Genomic DNA, 25676 nt, shown 5'->3' on the forward strand with positions numbered 1-25676 from the left:
CATCACTGTATGATAGTGCTCCAATGACGGACTCCTGTTAAATCAAATATTTTCGTGGGCCCCAAATTTTGCTTCCTGAAAAAATACCATTTTTTTGGTACATGAAATCGTTGATTAGAGTACCCACACAAATAGAGAATAGCTTTATGTCAAACTTGTAATAATTTCGTAGACTTATGAATTCGTGGAAGAAGATTCCCCAAGAAATCAAGGAAATTAAAAAAACCCAACAAAAATGAGTGATCTCACAGTATATTTCTAACATAAGAATTTTGTAAAGTTTCAAAATGTACAGGTTTACGAAATATAAGAACTTAATCTTGCTTTGGCCGATTTTATTTCAGTTGGTCTTAGACAAATTCAACATGAACCATGATTTGACTGTTAGACCAACCCAGTTCATCACCCCATAAAATCAATCAAAGAAAGATTCAATCCTTAATTTGTCAAACGTCACACAGGTACAAAAACATAATGGAATATCAAACATATTGTAATTAGAAATTCTCAAAAATTAACAAATTAGCATGTAAAAGCAAAACACCAGTGACCACGTTCTGATAGTAAACAATTATTTACCCCAGATCCTGTCCTCCATTTGTAACAAATTGTAAATACACACGAGAAATATGCAGGCAGAGCACAAATCCTGATTACAGTGTATGTCCATCCAAGTATGGTGGCAATCATGGTAAACTTTATTTACTACTTCTGTTAAGAAAAATACTCAACAGGAAAATTTGTGATGATTAAAATTATGAGGATTTGGTTGGGACATTGCTATATTACATGTATACAGTAAAATACGACGTTATATCTAAAACAATATGTTTATTGCTACCATCCATATTCATATTAAGTACAACTCTCTTCTCATCCTAAAAATATAAAAAAGAGACTCTAAAACAAAGATAAATGCTGATTTAATGCTAAAAACATTTTTTTAAAAGATTTGACTCCATTCAAATGAAAAACTGACTTAACATTCTCAAAATACTGAGACTGTAGAAGATGTGTAACCTGGATGTCTTTAAACACCAAACACCCTGTAAATCTAACACTTGTCAGAAACCCGAAATTTACTGGCGTAAATTATATCATTTAAGTGTATTCTGAATTAATTTTTATGAGAATAACAACACACACCACCAAAATTAATACAGAATAATAGTTAAATGACCATTAAGTGAAATACAATTTTGACCCCATCGAGCCATTTTTGTAAATTAAGGATTTTTATGGTCTTTTCATCAGTTTTCGGGCTTTTCAAGGCCAAACTTTTGTTTTAAGGGTTTTCATGGTCTATGCGAAACCTGAGTGGTTAATTTCGGTAAACAGGACCAATATCATAGGCCCATAGGGCTTGTATGACTCACCTAGATACTTATCTTTATAATTAATCATAGCAAAATACTTTCGATTCACTCAAAGTGATATTGCAAATAAGTCTCCAGGGGTGGGGCCAGAACTCTGAGCTAATCCTGGTAGCATGACAGTGTTCATCTTGCCAGGCTCAGCAAGCAAATACATTTGTATATATTGTAAAAGTGTAGTGCTTTGAACCATTTGCAACTGATGACCAAAGGACGTATATACATGTATATAGTCCACTGCAGTAAGATAAGAATTGTTTTCATCTTTTCATATCCAGCAGTTGTATACATTGCTATAGTGTTAGGAACTCAACCATTTTCATATTGTGACCCAGGGGTTAGTCTCAAGGGCACACCACAAGGCCAATTCTTACAACATGACTGTACCTTTAACATGAACAATAAGTATGTGGTTACAATTATGGGTGGGAATCTCATAAAGACTATGAAAAGATTCTTGTAACACAACCAATAAGTGTTTCTATGTGACACTTTGATGACTAGTACAGTATGTACTCTGTCACCTTTACTAGACAAATGACCAGTGAAGCGTATGTCACAAAGGTGTAAAATGTGAAGCGTCACATGAAAACACTTACTGGTTGAGTTACAAGAATCTTTTCATAATCAATACTTACCAACCTGAAGAAAATGTTCAGAAATATTTTGAAATACTTTCCCAAAGAAACCTCCAATGAATAGGGCCAGACCCTGAGGACAATTCTGGTGGCCTACAAGTATTTGTAGCTTCATGCTCTGCAATTGTATATATGGGAACCACAACCTTTACCTCATTCACCCCTGAAGTTCATAATGAACTATTCCAACCTTTTAATTGGAAGGGTTCAAATGTGTCTTCAGGGGTGAATGAGTTAATTTTCATGTTATGACCTGGGGAATATTTCTCCCTATATTTCAGCCCCCTCTTTTTGTACAACTCTGAACCCTAGAGGAGTGATACATGTCTAAAAATTTAAACTTTATTCATGAGCAAATAACCCTTTTGTCCCCACTTCTCAGGCCTCGGAAGAGTTAGCCACTTAATTTGTAAATTGGTTTTAAATTTTAATCATCAAAAAATGGATGTAAATATAATTGATATCAATCTCATAGTTATAGAGAAGTCACTTAAGCTTAATGATCCCCATACCACTGCCGAAGACTTTTTTTTCAGTCATGATGAAAGCTTTCATTAATAATTTCTGAAAAGTAAACTATCCTTTGCAGAACATATTTGAAAAAATAATAAAGATGAAATATAACCAAAGATCCTGTCGTAAGATCTTCATTAGATTTATGTCGGTTATATCTTTTCCCTTAATTTCCCTTTTTGTCTCAAATCTGTTGGACTGATTGTCTTGTCAACAGTAAATGTATCTTGTGGTAATCTTTGATTGAAGGTTCTACGATGCTGAGTTTGTGATTGTCTTTCCAAATGAAGGCTATTGTTCATTATTAACTTCTTGAGAAATAGTGATCACAAACAAAATAGCTCAAAATCCAAAATGGTTATCTGGCAGATATCTTCTTTTTCTGATCAGCCCCACAATGAAACATATGAACAACTACCAACAAAGGTATGAGAAAGATCTGTCAAGCGCATATTGAAAAAAATAGCAATAATATAACAAGCTAATTAAATTATCAAAATCCAAGATGACTGCCTCGCAGCCATCTTGTTCTTTTCCTATCAGTCTTAGAAAGAAACATACAAGACTAGGGACTAAAGAAAAATTCACAAATGTGAAATGTGAGAAAGATCCATTCAGTACATGTACTTAAGAAATAGCAATACAATCTGTATAACAGGAATTGTTTTCAGCATGGATGGACGATGGACAATGATCAGCAATAAAAATGTTCACATTGAAAAGAACTGAATATTCAGTTCTAGTCTATATAAACTGTGTTTACTACTTTTTGCTGTAAAAAATTGCCTCAAATTTTATCAGCAATAAAAACGTTTAAATTGAAAAGAACTGAATAGTCAGTCCCAGTCAACAAAAGTGGACAAGAGTAAATTGTCAGCAACATGTTACTCAACTATTGTAGTGCATCTCTGATCTCATCAAATGTCATCCTGTCAACTCCAGCTATACTCGACTTTATCTTCTGCCACATATACATCAGCTGCTGTGGTGTGCCAGCCTCTGGGATTTTCTCCATCAAGTCTACCCAGTCAATATCACTTTCTGTTTCAATGTCTAGTTGTAATATTTCTGCAACCACTTCGTCCCTGTTCAGATTTTTCTTCTTATCGCTTCCCTGTACCAGCATGGGCCGAATTTGGTACACCCAGTGACTACGACACTGTTTTCCGTTACGATTTGACATCCTCTGTCCAATGCGATTCCAAGGCATATTGAAGTGGGGTAGACTGAGCAGGTCGTCTACCTGCATCACTTCGGAGATCACTTGTAACAAGTCATTGGTCTGTAAAAATACATAAAGAATACAAAAATATATAAATGATGACAAAAATGATCAAACTGTCCCTGTGCCCTAGATAGCTAGCAAGCATAGTATAATTATGTATAACAAGAAGCTAGGGACCTAATAGGCAATCAAGGTAAAGCTTCAAAAACTTTCTTGCTGCTGTAAAGCCTGTACATGTATTTCAAAGGGAAAGTTGTGAAATGCTAACTTTGCAAATTAAAGTAGAACTTGCTTTGTTCATGGGTCATGTAATACCTTATGTCATCCAAAGAAAACCCATCTGTATCACATATGTGTGAAATTATAGAAGGTGCAATTAATCCACCATTAAGGCATTTGTCAACCAAAACAGGTTTCTCAACCAAATGTTAAAGCATTTCGAGTCAGTTTGTGTAAAATCCATTAATTCTGTTTTATGATATATATATAAACAGATATTATGTAGTTCCATTGTTTAGCAGGTGTTGATCTACATGTGCTAACTATCATGCTGACGAGGTCAGCAAGGCCCCTGCTATGTGGCTGACTGTACCATCACGGTCTATTTTAAGTAACAGTGACTTTGACATTAAAAACTTTTTAAACTCCTTTATTTTTGGCACAAAAAAGTATCACAGTGTATCACCATGACAAATTTCTAGAAGATTATCTTTTTGGATTCCAGGATTTCAGTAAGTGACCATTTCACATCAACATATTACAATTTGAATCCCCACCACCTTATAATTAGAATGCTTACAACGAAATGTGGTTGATATACATCTCTTATTTTAATTCCAATAATTACATGTAGCTGCTAAAGGAAAATGTCCAATTTTATGCTTTCTAGCCCTTTCTAGGGCCTTGTTTTTGGACCAGTCTCAAAATGCTTTGGACCGAGGGGAACCTGCATGAGAAAATTGTAAAAGCTTTGTCCTGTATTTTTTGAGCAAGAGCTATAACAAAAAATGTTTAAGAATGATGACAGGTCACAGATGAAGAGCGATCTGATGAGTTGGCAAAAAATAAAAACTTCTGCAGACAAATGTGTCCTATAAAGGTAGAAAAAGTGGTATCATAATTACCTCATCCTCTGTCCATTTTCCCTTCTTCCTTTGTCCATCTTTAATGATCCGATAATGGTCAAGCACACTATTTCTTGACCGATTCAAGTGAAAACCAATTATTGTCCATTGATTACCATACTCTCCAACAAGTTTGAGCAATTTTCTTTCCTCTTTGTCCGTGAAAGGACCAGTATTCCATGCAGGCAGTATCTTTCTGGCACGGTCCATTACACTTTCTGGTGTCCTGTCACAGGTAAACAAATGTTTTATTTTCATTGCAATAGCGCTTTCATAACAACATAACAATATATACCTGAAGTGAAGAAATATATCAAGCTTGACTAAAAAATATAAACTGGCGATATGGAAGATGATAATAATAAACCAAAATAAGGCATCAAAATGAAACCAAAGACGTACATACAGCGTACTACGTATGTAAAACTTCCATAAAACAAGAGATCCATGGGCCAAGATAGCTCATCTGGTTTTTATTTTTCAATCTGACTATCAGAACAAAAAAATATTTCACAGAGATGGGATACTGTAAATGTACATGTACAGAAGAGTGAGAAGACCCAAATCTATTATTTTCACAAAATAATATTTCCGGTTTCCTGCTGTACTGATCATGACCCCAGAGGTTTGTTCCTACCCTTATTTTTTTAGGCATTATATATGTGATACACATTGTTAAAGTCAAAAGTTTCAAATAGAAACAGGAAACACACATATTATCTTTTTGGCTTTAACTTGAAGTCCCCCCTAAAAGAGTATAAGGAGTAAATATATAAAAATTTAACTGTTGACTCTATTCTCCTTCTACCCCTGCTGGAAGCCACACCCTCTTCCCCAGGAGGCCTGTCCTATTAACCTTAGGAATGTATACAATACTAAACTCCCTTTGGATTTGTTATATTCTGTCAGACATTCTACATTGATACACTATATATAGCACAAGAACTGCAATACCATGGGGCAAAAAAGCTGAATTTGCATGTCCTTGTATTTTATTCCAATTCCTATACATGTATATATATATATGGGGCAAAGAAGTAATTCCAACAGGGGGTATATATATATATATATATATATATATAGCTTGTTTATACAGACCTTCTTAAATTGCCAGCCAATCGGACATGGAAGCTGCTTTCTTTGAGAAATGTCTTCACTCTGCTAAGTTCCATTTTTGCACAGCCTATGAGGTTTAAAAATAATAACTGCATGAGAAATTCATTATCAATGTCAACGACAGTATCGTTCTTTATACTTTCAAAGTTTTCCATCAAAATTTCGTCTTCCTGTAGTAACCACTTTCCAACACGAAGGGAAATTCCCATCTCTTTTAAATCATCAACGTCTTTCTGACGGCTTGAAAACTTTCCAGAATGGACAATGGCCGTTTCTGCTTCAGTCAAAGTCAGAGCTGCAATACTCTTTTGTCTGGACTGTTTTCTCTGTTTTGTACTTTTTGACGAAGACTTTCTTGTTGTTTTATCCTGGTCTTCTGAAGTGTCTCCATTATCAACAGAGTCAATCTCTTCATTAGTACCATTTTCTGTCTCCTGGGGACTTTCAGAAGGACCAGCAGAGTTGGAACATCCTGAAAAAAGAAGTTATAAAGGTTATCATGTTATCATGTTACCCTGTTACAAAATACTAGCCACTTCCTATCGATGTGATTTGGTAACATACATTTAAGACTAGTAATTATAAAAGCCAGACGGCAGAGGCACTGGGTCCAAGTCCTAGCGGAGGCATTGAAAAAATAATGACCTCTACAATTACGTCACCTTTGAATTTGACTTTAGCCTTAAATTGAATACAGAACAGCATGTTTTAATATCAGGATCTAGATGAAGTTTGACTATAGTACGTGTGCTGGTTACATATATCAAGTGTCAGCCACGTCACATGCCTTTAATTTATAAGTCATTACTTTATGTATTGTAGTATGAAAAAGTTTGGAATCCTTTATATTTTGGTTCAATTATTCAATGTGATTAAGAGCTTTCAGAGATGCTGAAGTGACGGAGTAAAAAGACAGAAACAAAAGTAGATAAGTTTTGAATGACAGGAAACAATACATGTAAGTATATTTTTTGCATTCATATAATATTGCTGAACACCATGCCGACCCTGTCAATTATCTGGCGCTGTTCGTTTCCACTATATACAAATGTACGTAGTGCTCTTATAAGTACCAGCATCGATCTGGCACTGCTAATTCAGATAATGAACTATCAATTAAACATGTACTTGAATTTAAGCTTACACAGGGTTTGTACAGGAATTTTACTGTGAACATAAAGACTTTTAAAAGTTTTTTTCAGTAAAAGTAAGGCTGAAATCTTCAGGAATTTGCAAATTCTCAAAATACAGAAGTCTGGACGTGAAACCTGGTTGTCTCTAAAACTCAACATATAAACATCAATTTAAGGCTCATTTTGACCCTTTCAAAACTTTTTTGTTAAAATTATGTACTTTTAGAGCGTTTTCATCAGTTTTAGGTCTTTTCAATATTCCAATCCTTTGTTTTAGGACCACAATCTGGTACTGTACATCAAATACATGGTCTGCTGATGTCAATATATATACTAACACTGTCAATTACACAGTCTGGTGCTATTAATGAGTAATTACACGGTCTGGTGCTGTCAATTACATGGTCTGGTGCTGTCAATTACACAGTCTGGTGCTGTCAATTAACACTGCAGTCACTTACACTGCATGGTAGTGTCAATTTCTCTTCCTAACACTATCAATTGACAATTACTTGTATACTGTAAATTGACAATAAGTGTCTGGTACTGTCAAAGTGTCAATTATCCTATATGGTACTATCAATTACATTGTCTGATACTGTCAATTACATTGTAGGGTGTGCTGTCAATTACGTTGTCTTGAACTGTCAATTATGCTGTCTTGTACTGTCAATTACACTAACACTGTCAATAACTGTAAATACAGTTCCACTGTCTGGTACCGTCTACTACACTGTCTGATACTGTCAATAAAACTATATGGTACTATCAATTACATTGTCTGATACTGTCAATTACACTGTATGGTACTATCAATTATACTGTCTGAAATGTATACTGTCAATACCACTGTCTGGAACTGTCATTATACTAACACTGTCTTGTACTGTCAATAACACTATCTAGTCCTGTTAATAACAATGTCTGATACTGTCAATTACACTGTCTGGTACTGTCAATTATCCTGTCTGATACTGTCAATATTACTTTATGGTACTATCAATTACAGTATCTTAAACTGTCAATAACAATATATGGTACTATCAATTTAACTGTCAGATAATGTCAATACACAGACACTGTCTGGTACTATCAATTAGTTTACACTATGGTTATGTCAATGACACTGTATTATACTGTCAATTACACTGTTTGACACTTTCAATTAACTGTCTGGTAATGTCAATTACAATGTCTGGTAATGTCAATTACACTGTATTGTTCTGTCAATTACACTGTTTGACACTTTCAATTAACTGTCTGGTACTATCAATTACAATGTCTGGTAATGTCAATTACACTGTTTGACACTTTCAGTTACACGGTCTGGTTTTGTCAATGACACTATGGTTCTATCAATTACATTGTATTGCACTGTCAATAACAGTCTGGTATGGTTAATTTCACTGTCTGGTACTGTCAATTACATTGTCTGTTACTGTCAATAACACTGTACGTATGGTACTGTCAATAACACTGTATGTATGGTACTGTCAATAACACTGTATGTATGGTACTGTCAATAACACTGTACGTATGGTACTGTCAATAACACTGTTGGTACTGTCAATTAAACGGTCTCACTCAGTTCTAGTTCTGTCAATTACGTTACCTGGTAGTCAGTTACATTCTCTGATACTGTCAATTACACTTTCTGATACTGTCAATTACACTTTTTGATACTGTCAATTACACTGTCTGGTACTATCAATTACACTGTCTTGTACGTACACTGTCAATACACTTAGATTACCAATACACTTACACTGTCAATTACACTGTCTGGTGCTGCCATTTACCAGTTCTTAATCACTATCGTTTGACTACCTGGCTCTACCTACCATTTTCAGCTTTTCTTTTGCTTGGAGAAGAATGCTCTGCTTCACCATTTAAATGCTCTTTCTGATGGTTAATGCCATAGACACAAGGCAAACCTGCAGTTTTCTTTGAATGTTTTTTCTTTTTCTTCTTTTTTTGTTTTGTACAAAATTCAGACTCATTTACATTGACAGTCGATTCATTACCATGTTCATCATGGTCTCTTTTATGTTTCTTTTTCTTTTTCCTTTTCTTTTCTCTGTTCTCATCACTATAGCTATTATACACTGTAGATAAAGATGTATCCAAGTCCTTTTCACTTGACAGGTGATCAGAGGAAATATCCTCTTCACTTCTACTCATCCGTTTGTGCTTCCTTTTTCTCTTTTTGGGGGATATGAGGCTGATGTCCTCCATCATTCCAGCTTATGTTGACCGATTGAAGAACTTTTATTCTAAAACCTATAAAACAAATACAAATTATACAATACCCAGATTGCAAAATATCTTCAAACTTAAGTTTGAAAAGATGTCAATACCATGGCCAGCATATTTTTCTTCTTACATTGCAAAATTTACAACAGCTTGTTCCTACATGAGTTTGGGAAAATAGCTTTATTTTTATTGAAATTTGGGAGATATTCCTCATATTTTCCCCGATTTGGAAAAATAAAGCACGTTCTTGCTATAGGTCAATGCATGAATGCAAGAAGCTTGTATTTGACTGTAAACCAAAGGCAAAAAAATCACTGCATATAGTACATGTACATAAAACATACCTGTATGTGTACATGTATTACTTACTTTATATTAGTACATCTGTACTATAATTGCTCCAAAAATGTCATTCTATGTTTGTGTGGTTGAAAATTGATTTGGATCCATTTTATAACCCACAGGTTTTTACGACTGCCAGTATTTAGGCAATAATTGGTATGAATTATTTAGAATCATTGGTGATGGGTGCCAATTATATTGTTAGTTATTTTTTATTACAATTATGTTCTGTAATGCGAGTATAATCAAGCTTCTTTTTTCCCTTTCAGAACATATGAAACATAAAGAAACTCTTAAAGGGGGTATTTAGTCAAATGACACCCTAAAAATTGAATTGATAGTGAAAATATTTACAGTATCCCCTAAGGAAGTAGACTTAGTTGATAATGACATGACCTGAAGCTAACTTACAGTGTGGTCAGTTTTATCCTTTGGGAAATAAAAGCTGGTGATAAATACATAAAGAGCTACAAAATGTATGACCGAAATAGTACAATATCTGGGCCTTCCATCTAGAAGTTAACATGTAAAGTACATGTACCACGATAACAACTGACAGCACAGAGTCAGTGAGTCTGACTTCACAAGTAACACATTCTTGTTGCTCTGAATTTACACAATACATATATTGCAAGCAAGAACTTTAAGTATCATAATATGAAAAATGTGCATTGATTAGGTTGCCTTACAAGCGTCAACTGTAGGTAATTTCCCTTTAGCTTTGGGGTAGAGCATCGGGCTGAAGATCCAAGGGTTGCAGGTTCAAGCCCCATCGATGTCTCCATCTTTATTGCTATTCATCGTCCTACTACAAACTGGTGCTGTTGACCCTCCCCTTTCAAGGTAGGAGAACCCTTGCTAGGAATCGAGTCAAAGAACCTGGGTTAGTGTTTGTGAAAAGGAGGGAATAGTGTAAAAGATGTGCATCGATTAGGTTGCCTTATACGGTATTTGGTTATATCGGCCCAAGGTAATATCGGCCAGGCCTATTTTACCCAAGTGAAATCGGCCCAAGTTAAAATCGGCCCTACTATGTATCTACTATAAATACATGGGATTTATACATTTATAAGTAGAATTATATTTAAATAAATACATTAAAGGATTTATTTAATTACGTACTGGTGTTGTTGTTTTGTTTTTATTGCCTTACATAAACAATGATGTTCACCTACCAGACTGTTGTTATAGGTGAGTAGCTCATAATTAACTCTTGAGTACCTCATAATTAACTCTTGAGTACCTCATCACCGCCTCAACTCCAGGTAGCCAATCAAATGTATTGATCACTCACGCAAATGGTGATAAATATGACTGATTTTCTTGGACAATCACTTTCAATCGACTTACATCAATTGAACAACACTTTGCACCTAATCAACATGAGCGACAACTGTCTTTATTGTGACCGTGTGGTGAGGCCGAGGCAGCATGCGTTGCAGTGCGACACATGTAGCAGATGGCAACACAGGACATGTGATACTGGTATGTAATTCAAATATAGTTTCCATTTATGGCCGAAAATATGGTTTCGTTCAATAAAAAATAAGAAAATTATTTAGGCCATAAAAGGAATAAATTCTTCATCGTTATTAAAGTAACTTGATTTCATTAGATACTTTTAGCCCATTTGCAAGTACAATTATATAATGAAATGAAATCAAGTTTCTTTAAATATGTATATTTCATTTATGGCCGAAATATGGTTTCATTTAATACTAGCGCTCGTACAATATACATGTACGGGCACTGAGTATCTAATGAAATCATGTTTCTCATAAGCATGTACATGTATGTCGATATTTGATTATATTAAATATTAATCTTTGACTTTATCAAACATTATATGACCGCCGACGACATGTGGAGCGGACATATAATGTTTGATAAAGTCAAATTGTGTATGTTCGTGTACATGTAGGGCAGGCCGAAACTATGATTTTATTAATACTGGTGTCCGAACATGTAGAAGGACAAATAGTATATAATGAAATCAAGTTTCTTTAAATATGTATATTTCATTTATGGCCGAAATATGGTTTCATTTAATACTAGCGCTCGTACAATATACATGTACGGGCACTGAGTATCTAATGAAATCATGTTTCTCATAAGCATGTACACGTATGTCGATATTTGATTATATTAAATATTATATGTCCGTTCATATAAACAACAACACGGCGGATCTGTATGTTTTATCTTTTATGTTTTATTTATTACAGGGATCCACCCAGACACCCACAACATGGAGATGTTCCGTCCGGAATAAGAAGGTGTGGTGCCGGGCCAGCGTCAGCCAGCGAGGGGATGTGTTCACCTGCGGTACTGTTGACCATGTCCACGGTCCTGACAACTTGGCCATAAAGAGGGTGAAGTAAAGACTCAGGTGAGTAGATAAGCTGCCCTAAATACATGATAACTTAAGACCAATATACTATTCGATAATGGCGTTTTCATACATTTGAAAATACTTTCATATTCAAAATAACACAATTTTATACAGTATAATACAATGAGTTTAATCTATACTTCAGGTTGATCAGGTGTTCCTTGGATGTCCAGATTTCGTCATCGGTGACGTGAGTGCGGATGGCCAGCGACTCCTGATGTTCGCCACTCAGACCCAGTTGAGCCTTCTCAGACAGGCTCGCCGATGGTAGGTTACAAAGCAAAGCAAGATACATTTATATCCAAATATATATATTAAAATATTAAATATCTTAGTGGAAGTTGTTTTTTACCTTTGAAATCGTGTATTTGTTGTTTATAATCATTTAACTTAAATATTTGTTTTTCAAAGGTATATGGATGGGACCTTTAAGATCAGAAAGGAGCCATTCACTTAACTATGGAGAATACATGCATTCCTTCAGAAAGACGAGTGTTTGAAGCAGGTGCCGCTAGTGTTCGTGTTGATGTCTCGACAGCGAGCACAGGACTACGATGCTGTAAGTTATAACAATGCAATGATATAGATTAAATTGTTAATTCAAAACATAAAAACAAAGCAGCTAAAGCGGACAAATATAAAGTATCAAAAAAACACTCCACATATAACTATTGACATTAGCTTTATTCGTCATTAATTGATCTGTTCTTCCTTTATAGGTTCTTCGTCGACTCCTGGAGGTCCTCGGGGATCCGGCAGTGGAGGGAGCAGTGATGGACTTTGAGCCAGGTAAGTTTGATGAAAAGCGGATATAAAAAGTTGCACTAAACATCAGTGAATCGTACATGGAAACAGTTATTTGCTTATGATTAAATAAACTGTCAAAACTAATTGTGGCGTAACTCATAAAACTATTTTTTTCATTTCAGCCTGTTGGAACGCCGTCAGAACCGTCCGTCCAGGAGTGGATCTTCGGGGCTGTTCTTTCCACTGGTGCCAGGCTGTGATGAGGAAGGTGGCGAATCTTGGACTCAGGACAACCTATATGAAACGTGAAGGTGCGTATAATATGATGACGACGACGATGATTGGTGTTGCAACAAAACAATAGGTTTCACCTAGAGTTTCATATATGTCACGCCTTTATGTGTTACGTCATTAGTATCCTACACATTGGTGTTTCAGGTGTTCACTGCTTCATCAAGAAACTCCTGGCACTTCTCTTCCTGCCTGCCACCCAGATCGAGCCAGCCTTTGCTCGGACGATGCCCTTAGCATCAACTCCAGAGCTGCGACAGCTGGTAGAGTACCTGGACCGGGTCTGGTTCCAGAGCTCCGTTTGGACTCCAGCCAACTGGTGTGTGTATTGCCAGTCTGTTCGTACTAACAACGATGTCGAAGGTATGTACTTCGTATATGTTAATTCATTACGACTTTAAATAAAAATGGTTAAATTTCACTGGCAGTTTAAAATATAGATTCTACATGAAATAAGTATTTTGTGTACCTATGTTTGATAAATTTTATCATTATGATTTCTTTTTACAGGATGGCCCCGCAGGATGAATGGCAAGGCCGGTCGAGCGAACCTCCCCTTCTACCTCCTGGTCCCTCTCATGAAGAAGGAAGGAGAGATAGTGAATCTTCAGATGCGTCTCGTGGGAGAAAACCTGTTGGCGCGCCACCAGACCACCACCTACAAGCGTGTACAGGGCAAGATCTTTGCCCTGTGGGACCGGCTTGACTCTGGGGATCCGGACAACCGCCTCACAACATCAGACTTCCTGCGGAAGGTGGGAAACATCAACGCACCCAGAGAGTGATCATTTCCGACAAATAGTGTAGGACAGTGAAAAGGACATATAGTGAAATAGTGCGGTGAATAGGACAAATAGTGTATGGCGGTGAATAGGAAAAAATAGTGTAGGACAGTGAAAAGGACAAATAGTGTAGGACAGTGAAAAGGACATATATTGTTGAATAGTGAAATAGTGCGGTGAATAGGACAAATAGTGTAGGGCAGTGAATAGGACAAACATCCACGTGCATTTTGAACTTCAGATATAATAATATGTTTTGAGACATCAACTAAACATTATGGCTCTTAAAGAGGAGGCCTCCACGTGGCAAGAGCTGGTAACGATGTATACAGGTTTTAAAGGAAAAAAAACTGTATGCATCGGCTAACTTCCTCATTAATCATATAAAAAAATAATTCCAATAATTAAATCTAATTAAATAATGTCAGTGTTTCAGATTACACACAAAATGATAACTATCTTACGCGACGTATATAACAGATTACAATAGTACAGGTTACCTCCCCTTGTGGAACTCGCGACTGAGACAAGGAAATGCAGAAAGGAATTTATTAATTTAAAGATATATGTTCAGAGGTGTATATATAAATGAAACCCAAATAAAGGGATTATTATAACATTATTACATAGGGCCGATTTTACCTTGGGCCGATTTCACTTGGGTAAATCGAGGCCGTTTTTACCTTGGGCCGATATAACCATAAATCGCCTTATACAAGTGTCAGCTGTGGGGAATTTGGAGTCTTAATTGACAACGAAGGGGTCGCAGGTTCGAGCCCCTGCGACGGCACTATCTTTATCACTAATCCTCGTCTAGTACTAATATGAATAACTTGCTTATATATAAATTGTCTCGTCACAATCTACATTATCGCAACTACTCGTCCTATTACATAATATTTAAATCTAATTATTTCTGTTCACGGTGGTATTTAAATAAAAATATGCATGTAAGAGGGCACACATCAGTGACATGTCTATGACAGTCAGCAGTAATTTCAACTTTTTCCTTCCGATATGAGTACGAAATCATGGCTGCATTTATGGGTACGGAAACCGATGACACGAGGATACTTAAATTAATAAACACTCAAATACATGTATTGGTCCCAATATAGACACCAGATTAAACACAAATTTCATTTTTTTCCGGGGATGGGAAGAGGGGTGTGGGTGAGGATAGATGATCAAAATTGCATGCACATCGTTAACAATCAAACTAATTAAGCGCCTGGTAAATCTGCTCAAATTATGAGCATGGTGCAATATCACATAGGCCTATACGATAACGTGCGTTATTATGATCCCCATCGCTCATGAAGGTTAATATTCACAACGTTTTATGTACAGTAGTAGGCTTGATTTCTATTGATATTCTTTAACAGACTACAATATAAAGTTCCTCTTCCTCTACTTTGTCCAACATTATATAGTTTGACACTGAAATATCACATCATCTTACCCTGGTTAGATGGGCTTACTCCACATGTACATGACCACAACAAGATTACCGCGCACCTGTTCGAATTGGAAATATAAAGTCTCGAGGTGTTCCGAAAATACTATAACAGTATCCGAATTAATTCTCGCGAGAACTTGTTGCTACAGGCATGGCGGATTGTATACAAATGGAGTCCTAACGTATTACCATACTCACTACCCGAAAACCATCAAACATTAGTAACATGTAAGTTTTGTGTATGTAGTTTCGGAAAATGTAGTCAGTTGATGCAGAAACATGAACAAACAAAACCACTATTTCTTGCCTATTTTTAGGCCGGTTACAGTGACTGGAGAGGACTTCGAAGCAAAATAAGATAATCAGCAGTGATAAATCTTCACACACAAATTTATTCTGACAATATAAGAAAACTATGATGAATTACGATCCTTTGATGGTCAGATCGTTACATGATTATAGTTATAGTTCGGAGGCCATTTTTTCATTGATTTTTTTTTTTTTTTACGGTTGATTTTCCAGTTTTCATCTAATTGAATTCGTACTCAACTTGTTTAACCATCATTGCTTTTACTACAATCTAGTCCAGAGTCTTATACTTACAGAATTTTTATGAAACAGAATTTAACATGCTGGTACCCATATTTTTTTGACACAACAGCGATAAAGAGCACATAAACTCTTCTATGACCAAGTCTATTTGCAAATGACACCAAATTATCACCAAGAAATTAAAGGACAAAACAATTTAGAATGCATGGAGGAGTGGAGCAGAAAATGGCTACTACAATTCTTCATCTTCACCTTGAAATCTTCCTCCGTCATTGACGATTACAAAATGATATGGTCTTATGCACTAGTGTTGTTATGTACAGTGTTTTTCTATTCTATTAAACCCACAAAAATGCAAACACCTGCCAACCTGCCATATATGAGTAATACAACAAAGGAATAATTCCCATCATACTCCATCAATACTAATCTCAAACCTAAACAGAAGGATGTAATTTGTTGGCATCACTTCAGATTCTAACCTTTCATTTGAAGATCATGTAAGTGCATGTTGGTTATGCTGAGGAGAACATTCAAGTACACGGAATATGTACGCAGATAGTCTGTGTTTCTTATTCCTAAAAAAAAACCACTGGTCAGGATGTACTCACCTGGTCTTTGCGGGCTCTGTTTGGTACATGTAATTTGAAAATTAAGTGCATAGAAAAGGTGGATAGTTTTAGAGAAAGTCAGTGAAAAACTTACCTCAGGGGTGAACTTAGGAAGGATTTTACATACAGAGAAAGATATCGGACAAAACTTTACCTCACTGTGAGTTGTACATATGGAAAACTTACCAGAGAGCATAGTGACATCACCAGATATACAAATGTACACTAAAGAATGAGATATAAACATGTTAAAAAGTACACAGGATATCATTGGGCTTCATGGACTATATATATAATTGGATCAGTACCCAAATCGGATCCTCTTTTGCAAGAATACTTATAAATAAATAAATGTGTCGACAAATCAGTTATAACAATGATGTAGTCTTAGATTAGATAGCCATGCACTATTTTTTGTCTACAGATGATTAGTTTTTCAGTTCAAATAGCAAAAGAAAACGTAATTCAAACTCAAATGTCAGTGTTTTGATTATGTTTTTAAAAAATGGGGCGTGCAATGACTCTGCATTCTGGTTTGGACTATAGGAAGCAATTCACACTATAGAAATACTTATTGTCACATAAATTCTTAAGGTCATCATAAAATGTGGTAATATGCTGACAAAAAAATATTCATTTGAAGCGTAAGATACTGCAAAATTCAAGCCTTGATCCAATTTGGGTCCTGACATTCGCAAAAACCGGAGACGCTGATTGGTGACTTTGGAGCCTCAAGTGAGCCCCGGGTGTTAATTTTGTTTGTAAGAACACCCTTCAATATTCTACCTTTAATTTGATACAACCATAAATGAATATAATTCCTCCTCAAATTTTTCAATGATTTGATAAAATGATGGTTTGGTGATCCGATTTGGGTACTGTCACCTTATGTATATATCTGAAATTTATCAATAACTAGAGATGTGGTAAAACCTATGAGCATTAAATACTTACTTTATGAATTTTTTATTTTTTATTTTGAGCTCTTATCTTTCCTTCAGCTGTTCATGTCAGTAGATTGCTTCTCTAGGTATTCCGTCTTTTCGTATTGCAGAGTTATCTGCTCTTGTGAGCAGGTATTGAATGTTACGTCATTAGTTTGTGTGAGAAAATCATGTCGTTTTCTCAAAAATCTATGAGGTTACTCTTACAAACAAATGACGTAACAATCAATACCTGCTCACAAGAGCAGATAACTCTGCAAAACGAAAAGACAGAATACATAATCGAGATTGAAAAACAGTTAAAGAAAGTTCAAGATGTATGTTAACATTCTAAATCTATTGTATCCAAGTATTGGTGACCTCTTCTATTGATTTCCATATATAATATTTGCAGTATTGAAGTGTCTGTATCATCAGTATACACCTAAATATTATTATTTGCTTCTTGAAATGACTCGCATAAGGAAGATAGCAGGAGAAGACACTGCAAACAGAATCATTTGCATTTAATGTTCATATCAAGTTGTAGCACAAACTAATGTAAATATATACATGCATGAAATATGTCTCAAGGGACCTATTCTATGACCTAAATATAAGATTTATTTTATGATAATCTCTTATAACATACATGTTTGATATCACAGATATGTAGGACATATTAAATGTAAACTAAAAGTAGGAGCTGAATGAACTCATATTCACCCCTGGAATTTCATGACCTTTGAATTGGAAGAGTTAAATTGTGTCTTCAGGGGTGAATATGTTAAATGTATTCTGTAGAACATTTTTTTTTTTTCATTAATACAATTCAGTATGACATTTTGTTTACCCATTGATGAGAAGTTAACACATACATTGCTATGACAACAATGTATTTTACTGTTATGTTTCTTCGTCAGCTGAACAACAGAAGTAGTAAGATGGAGGAGCAGACGTATGGTGAGATGTACGGGGGAGAAGAGTACGTGGGAGTGATGGCAGGGGACGACTTCGACGATAATGGTATAATAGACTGTGACGACGGTGACGATGACGATGGTATGCTGGACCTGGGATCAGAGGAAGAGGAATCGGTAATCGAGTAAGTTTTTCAGTAATAAAATTGATACTTTTCAAATGTAAGAAAGTGTCACAAAAAACGATACTTAAAACAGTCTTCCTTGGTTACCCAAATAAGTTCCACTTTTTCTGGTCTTGGTTGACTTCGAAAAATCTTTAAATATATTACCATTTACAGCTAGTGTACTTGCTAAACATATCTATACTAGAGACAATAATTTGTGATAAAATTGTATTTGTATTTTTGAAATTTATAAATATTGGTAAAAATTCGAAAACATGGTGTTACATGTAGTATAATAAGACTATATTTGTAATGCAGAGAGCCAACTGTGTCTGTGCCGGAGGTGGACACCATATCTAAACAGGAACAGTTACGTATGATCCACCTGAGGAGTCACCTCAACCAGCTCACGGAAACCGTGAAGCACCACCGATATCTTACAGAGAAAACCAGGTATTTTATATACTTCGAACGGGAGGTAGATATTTTCTACTGCAATACCAGTTAGACGATTGATATTTTATCCTACAAATAAACAATATTTTATGCTACAAATAGACAATTGATATTTTATACTACAAATAGAAGATTGATATTTTATACTACAAATAGACAATTGATATTTTATGCTACAGATAGACGATTGATATTTTATGCTACAAATAGAAGATTGATATTTTATACTACAAATAGACGATTGATATTTTATGCTACAAATAGACGATTGATATTTTATGCTACAAATAGACGATTGATATTTTATGCTACAAATAGACGATTGATATTTTATGCTACAGATAGACGATTGATATTTTATACTACAAATAGATGCTATATATTTAAATATACAAATAGATGTAGATATATTGCATATCACAATTTTTTATTTTTTTATTTTTTTAAACAAATAGAGGATAAAGTAGCAACTACCTATTTAAGTGCCACTTATATTATTTTTTGCCAAGTTTATCAGTAGGTTGTAAATGTTGAGCACAAAAAATTTCCAATGACAATCTTGGAAGGTTTGTAAGTGAGAGAATGTATGATTTTTTTTAAAGAAAAATGGTTGACAGATTGGAGAGTGGGAATAAACCAATCCCTCTCTTTTTGACGTTTTTTTCTTCCATTGAATGTAACATTTTTTCATAGGGAGGAGCAGAAACAGTGTCGTAATAAAATTGAGACACTTGAGGCGGAGAGAGACCAGGTCTTCAATGAGATACAGGGTGCCGAGTCTGACAACAACACGTATGTATATATATACACTCATACTCAGTAACTTTAGCTGTTCATTACTGTTTCTTACTACAGTCAGAATAAAGGCTGTGTATCTGTATGTTACAATAGAAACATGTTTGTTAACACAATAGGTTGTATATAACAATAGAAACATGTTTGTTAACGCAATAAGTTGTACATAACAATAGAAACATGTTTGTTAACACAATAGGTTGTATATAACAATAGAAACATGTTTGTTAACCCAATAAGTTGTATATAACAATAGAAACATGTTCGTTAACACAATAAGTTGTACATAACAATAGAAACATGTTTGTTACCACAATAAGTTGTACATAACAATAGAAACATGTGTGTTAACACAATAAGTTGTACATAACAATAGAAGCATGTTTGTTAACACAATAAGTTGTACATAACAAACATGTTTGTTAACACAATAAGTTGTACATAAAAATAGAAACATGTTTGTTAACACAATAAGTTGTGCATAACAATAGAAACATGTTTGTTAACACAATAATTTGTACATAACAATAGAAACATGTTTGTTAACAAAATAAGTTGTACATAACAATAGAAACATGTTTGTTAACAAAATAAGTTGTACATAACAATAGAAACATGTTTGTTAACAAAATAAGTTGTACATAACAATAGAAACATGTTTGTTAACACAATAAATTGTATATAACAATAGAAACATGTTCGTTAACACAATAAGTTGAATATAACAATAAGTTGTATATAACAATAGAAACATGTTTTTTAACACAATAAGTTGTACATAACAATAGAAGCATGTTTGTTAACACAATAAGTTGTACATAAAAATAGAAACATGTTTGTTAACACAATAAGTTGTGCATAACAATAGAAACATGTTTGTTAACACAATAATTTGTACATAACAATAGAAACATGTTTGTTAACACAATAGGTTGTATATAACAATAGAAACATGTTTGTTAACCCAATAAGTTGTATATAACAATAGAAACATGTTCGTTAACACAATAAGTTGTATATAACAATAGAAACATGTTTGTTAACCCAATAAGTTGTATATAACAATAGAAACATGTTTTTTAACACAATAAGTTGTACATAACAATAGAAGCATGTTTGTTAACACAATAAGTTGTACATAACAAACATGTTTGTTAACACAATAAGTTGTACATAACAATAGAAACATGTTCGTTAACACAATAAGTTGTATATAACAATAGAAACATGTCCGTTAACACAATAAGTTGTATATAACAATAGAAACATGTTTTTTAACACAATAAGTTGTACATAACAATAGAAACATGTTCTTTAACACAATAAGTTGTATATATACAATAGAAACATGTTCGTTAACACAATAAGTTGTATATGTTGCAGCTCGGCCCTGTATCGCCTGAGGTCTCAACATGAGAGGATATGTACTGAGATAGAAAATGAACAGAAGCTGGAGACCCTGATATCAGAGCGTCTGGAGAAAGAGGAGTAAGTTAGAACATGACTTTAAGCAGTGTGAATTAAAGTAAATTGTACTGAAGGTTAAGTATCATATGAACATGTAGGTATTCTACACACCGATGCTTTCTTTATATGCTGCAGACCTTGTTTTTTTCTGTAATAGAGAACTATGAAAGTTATGTGTTTTTACATTCATCAACAATAAAGGTATCCTCCTTCTGTATTAACAAAGAGAACCATGGTGTATTAATTTAACAATCAAACTCAAATAAAGTATTTTGTAATTACCAGATATAACATAAACCTGGGTATAAACTTTAGTTTTATGTATGTTATATACTTAATAAAGAAAAACACAACACATGAAGGAAAACTATGATTTTTTTTTCTTCTGACCTTAAACTCACGATCTACTAAGAATTGTCAATGTTTTTGTTTAGATAGATGTGTTGAATTACAATTGACCAAAAAGGATAAGTTTGAGAAATTTTCAAACATCTTCTAAATAAATTCATTATTTACTCAATACAAGTTATATCTTTTAATTGTTGATAAACTTGCTGTTTAGGTATGAGCTAGCTAAGGTTGACGTGGAAAGAGGCAAGTTTTTGCTCCGTGAGGATGAACTCATTAAACGTGAACAACAGCTGGCCACAGAGAAGACTGATATGGCGCTGGCTCGTCTTCGCAAGGAAGAAATGAAAGCTAGGAAAGGGGAGGAGATTCTCCGCAAGCGGGAAAGGTTCGAGATATTATTAATATAGCATTGAGATTGTGGGGAAAAAATTGGAGTTTTAACTTTGTAACTAATTTCAAGGTTAATTCAATGAAAACTGTTAGTTTCATTTCTGACATTGAATGAATTTTTTTATCAGCTTTTAGTGCAGACTTTTATTAACTTGACATTTTGTCATTTCTTTATTATTTTGATAATAAATTTAGCACTTTGAAGATAATCACCATAATAGTATGATGCTAAAACATTGATTATTTTAGGAACTACGTGGAAGCAGTAACGGCGCAGCAAAAACAACAGCAGCATTGTCTGGAAAACGCCCAGAAAAGTCATGAAAAACACAGAAAATACCTGAATGATACTGTGGCTAAGTAAGTTGTTATGCTAGTGGTTAACATCACATGGTGAATCCTTGGTATAATGTTAGTTTGTCACTATACACGGAGACCTTGGTCTAATATTAGTTTGTCCCTATACACGGAGACCTTGGTATAATGTTAGATTGTCACTATACACGGAGACCTTGGTATAATGTTAGATTGTCACTATACACGGAGACCTTGGTATAATGTTAGTTTGTCACTGTACACGGAGACCTTGGTATAATATTAGTTTGTCCCTATACATGGAGACCTTGGTATAATGTTAGTTTGTCACTATACACGGAGACCTTGGTATAATGTTAGTTTGTCACTATACACGGAGACCTTGGTATAATGTTAGTTTGTCACTATACACGGAGACCTTGGTATAATGTTAGTTTGTCACTATACACGGAGACCTTGGTATAATGTTAGTTTGTCACTATACACGGAGACCTTGGTATAATGTTAGTTTGTCACTATACACGGAGACCTTGGTATAATGTTAGTTTGTCACTATACACGGAGACCTTGGTATAATGTTAGTTTGTCACTATACACGGAGACCTTGGTATAATGTTAGTTTGTCACTATACACGGAGACCTTGGTATAATGTTAGTTTGTCACTATACACGGAGACCTTGGTATAATGTTAGTTTGTCACTATACACGGAGACCTTGGTATAATGTTAGTTTGTCACTATACACGGAGACCTTGGTATAATGTTAGTTTGTCACTATACACGGAGACCTTGGTATAATGTTAGTTTGTCACTATACACGGAGACCTTGGTATAATGTTAGTTTGTCACTATACACGGAGACCTTGGTATAATGTTAGTTTGTCACTATACACGGAGACCTTGGTATAATGTTAGTTTGTCACTATACACGGAGACCTTGGTATAATGTTAGTTTGTCACTATACACGGAGACCTTGGTATAATGTTAGTTTGTCACTATACACGGAGACCTTGGTATAATGTTAGTTTGTCACTATACACGGAGACCTTGGTATAATGTTAGTTTGTCACTATACACGGAGACCTTGGTATAATGTTAGTTTGTCACTATACACGGAGACCTTGGTATAATGTTAGTTTGTCACTATACACGGAGACCTTGGTATAATGTTAGTTTGTCACTATACACGGAGACCTTGGTATAATGTTAGTTTGTCACTATACACGGAGACCTTGGTATAATGTTAGTTTGTCACTATACACGGAGACCTTGGTATAATGTTAGTTTGTCCCTATATACGGAGACCTTGGTATAATGTTAGTTTGTCACTATACACAGAGACCTTGGTACAATATTAGTTTGTCACTATACACGGAGACCTTGATATAATGTTAGTTTGTCACTGTACACGGAGACAATGGAATAATATTAGTTTGTCACTATACACGGAGACCTTGGTACGATGTTAGTTTGTCACTATACACGGAGACCTTGGTACAATGATAGTTTGTCACTATACACGGAGACCTTGGTACAATGTTAGTTTGTAACTATACACGGAGACCTTGGTATGATGTTAGTTTGTCACTATACACGGAGTCCTTGGTACGATGTTAGTTTGTCACTATACACGGAGACCTTTGTATAATGTTAGTTTGTCACTCTACACGGAGACCTTGGTATAATGTTATTGTGTCGCTATACGTGGAGACCTTGGTATAATGTTAGTTTTTCACTATACAAGGAGACCTTGGTATAATGTTAGTTTTTCACTATACAAGGAGACCTTGGTATAATGTTAGTTTGTAACTATACACGGAGACCTTGGTATGATGTTAGTTTGTCACTATACACGGAGACCTTGATACAATTTTAGTTTGTCACTATACACGGAGTCCTTGGTACGATGTTAGTTTGTCACTATACACGGAGTCCTTGGTATAATGTTAGTTTGTCACACTACACGGAGACCTTGGTATAATGTTAGTTTGTCACTATACACGGAGACCTTGGTATAATGTTAATGCCCCTCATATCATTCACAATTTACTTATGGTCAATAATGTATATCTTCCAGGCATCTTTTTCTTTTGAATTCCTTTATACATTTCCCTCAATATATCAACAAACCTTGTTGTAGCGCCAACTTTTGCAGGACAAATGGTGGAGTATAAAATGATTCTACTGTATAAACTTTCAAAACTAAAACATTTATTGTGAAATCACTGATTTTCGTGGGATTTTTTATTTCATTGATTTCGTGGGTAATCTTCATCCACAAATTCATATGTCCACGAAGTAATTACAAGTTTGATAGAAAGTAATTTCTGTTTGAGTGGGTACTTGTTATCCATGAATTTATTTGCCATCGAAATGATGTTTTGTCGGGAAACCATGAAAGTTGGGCCCCACGAAAATATCTGATTTCACAGTATTAATAGTCTTTGTGTAGACTAAGGGTTGATTCGCAATAATAAATCTAATGTCTGATCTGTCCTTAGGACTGTTGAAGTGTTCTGACCGAGTGATGTCATTGTAATAAGAAATCTTAGATGGCCACCAAGGGTTCAAATCTACAATAGCATTTTCATCTTCTTTTCTAGTTCAGATAAGGAATAAAAAACTGGTGGTAATACAGGCCTCATGTGTCTCTTTTTAGTGATACTTATAAGAAAATAAGAAATCTTAGGGTTCAGGATTTAAATGATTGTTTGTTTAAGAAAAATAACATGACTGCCAATTTTCATTCCAGACATAAAGTGCGTCAAGAGGAAGAGAACATTCGTTATAAGGAAAACATGCAGAAAAAAATGGACATGTTGCTGAAATTGAAAGGAGACATAACAGCAAACAGGGTATGTATATCACACTCTTCATGCCCAGTATACACCTTAACTATTCTATGCTCTTCACAGCCACTAGCACATGAACTGATTAAGATAGTTAATACATATGATGATACTCATGTATAATTATAAACCCTTTTTATTATTAATTATATATTAACCCCATTTTCTGTAAAATCTGGTAGTTTTCTGTTACTGGATACTCGAATAAACATAGGAAAGTGATTGTGTTTGTGTTTTAGGAGAACCTGAAGGCCCTCCACGCCAGAGACAAAGCCCTGGAGAAAGAGGACAAACAGAAGGAGGAGTTGGAGAGACGACGGATCCTGTCCGAAGGGGGAAACCCGGACGAGGTCCTGCTCATCCGTAAACGCCTCCAGGACTTTGACCGAGCTAAAACGTACAGTGAACCTTTGTAGTTGATTCCTATGAAATCTCACTATACAAGTTTCCTCATTACGTCAGATCAATTTTTTCTTAGATAACTAGGTATT

At 34.9% G+C, this 25676-nt stretch overlaps 2 protein-coding genes across 2 annotated transcripts in view; one reads left to right on the forward strand and one right to left on the reverse strand.

The window, feature by feature from the left end:
• Positions 1-1979: 1979 nt before the first annotated feature.
• On the reverse strand, positions 1980-15459 carry LOC110450538. Its single transcript, XM_021498105.1, has 5 exons — positions 15392-15459; positions 8964-9402; positions 5972-6461; positions 4874-5099; positions 1980-3806 (listed from the first exon to the last, which is right to left on the reverse strand). Exons 2-5 carry the CDS (start codon positions 9358-9360, stop codon positions 3417-3419), a joined length of 1503 nt encoding a protein of 500 aa, XP_021353780.1. The 5' UTR covers positions 9361-9402; positions 15392-15459; the 3' UTR covers positions 1980-3416.
• Positions 15460-15527: 68 nt separating this feature from the next.
• The window catches only part of LOC110450546 (cilia- and flagella-associated protein 74-like), a 49567-nt gene continuing 39418 nt past the window's right edge, over positions 15528-25676 (forward strand). Inside the window, exons 1-9 of the mRNA XM_021498119.1 lie at positions 15528-15616; positions 18398-18579; positions 18880-19014; positions 19711-19809; positions 21196-21300; positions 21842-22015; positions 22270-22380; positions 25089-25191; positions 25425-25582. Coding sequence (XP_021353794.1) covers positions 18419-18579; positions 18880-19014; positions 19711-19809; positions 21196-21300; positions 21842-22015; positions 22270-22380; positions 25089-25191; positions 25425-25582 — 1046 coding nt within the window. The 5' untranslated portion in view covers positions 15528-15616; positions 18398-18418. The remainder of the gene's footprint in view (positions 15617-18397; positions 18580-18879; positions 19015-19710; positions 19810-21195; positions 21301-21841; positions 22016-22269; positions 22381-25088; positions 25192-25424; positions 25583-25676) is intronic.

This window comes from Mizuhopecten yessoensis, unplaced genomic scaffold (assembly GCF_002113885.1).
Source record: "Mizuhopecten yessoensis strain PY_sf001 unplaced genomic scaffold, ASM211388v2 scaffold523, whole genome shotgun sequence".
Classification (NCBI taxonomy): domain Eukaryota; kingdom Metazoa; phylum Mollusca; class Bivalvia; order Pectinida; family Pectinidae; genus Mizuhopecten; species Mizuhopecten yessoensis.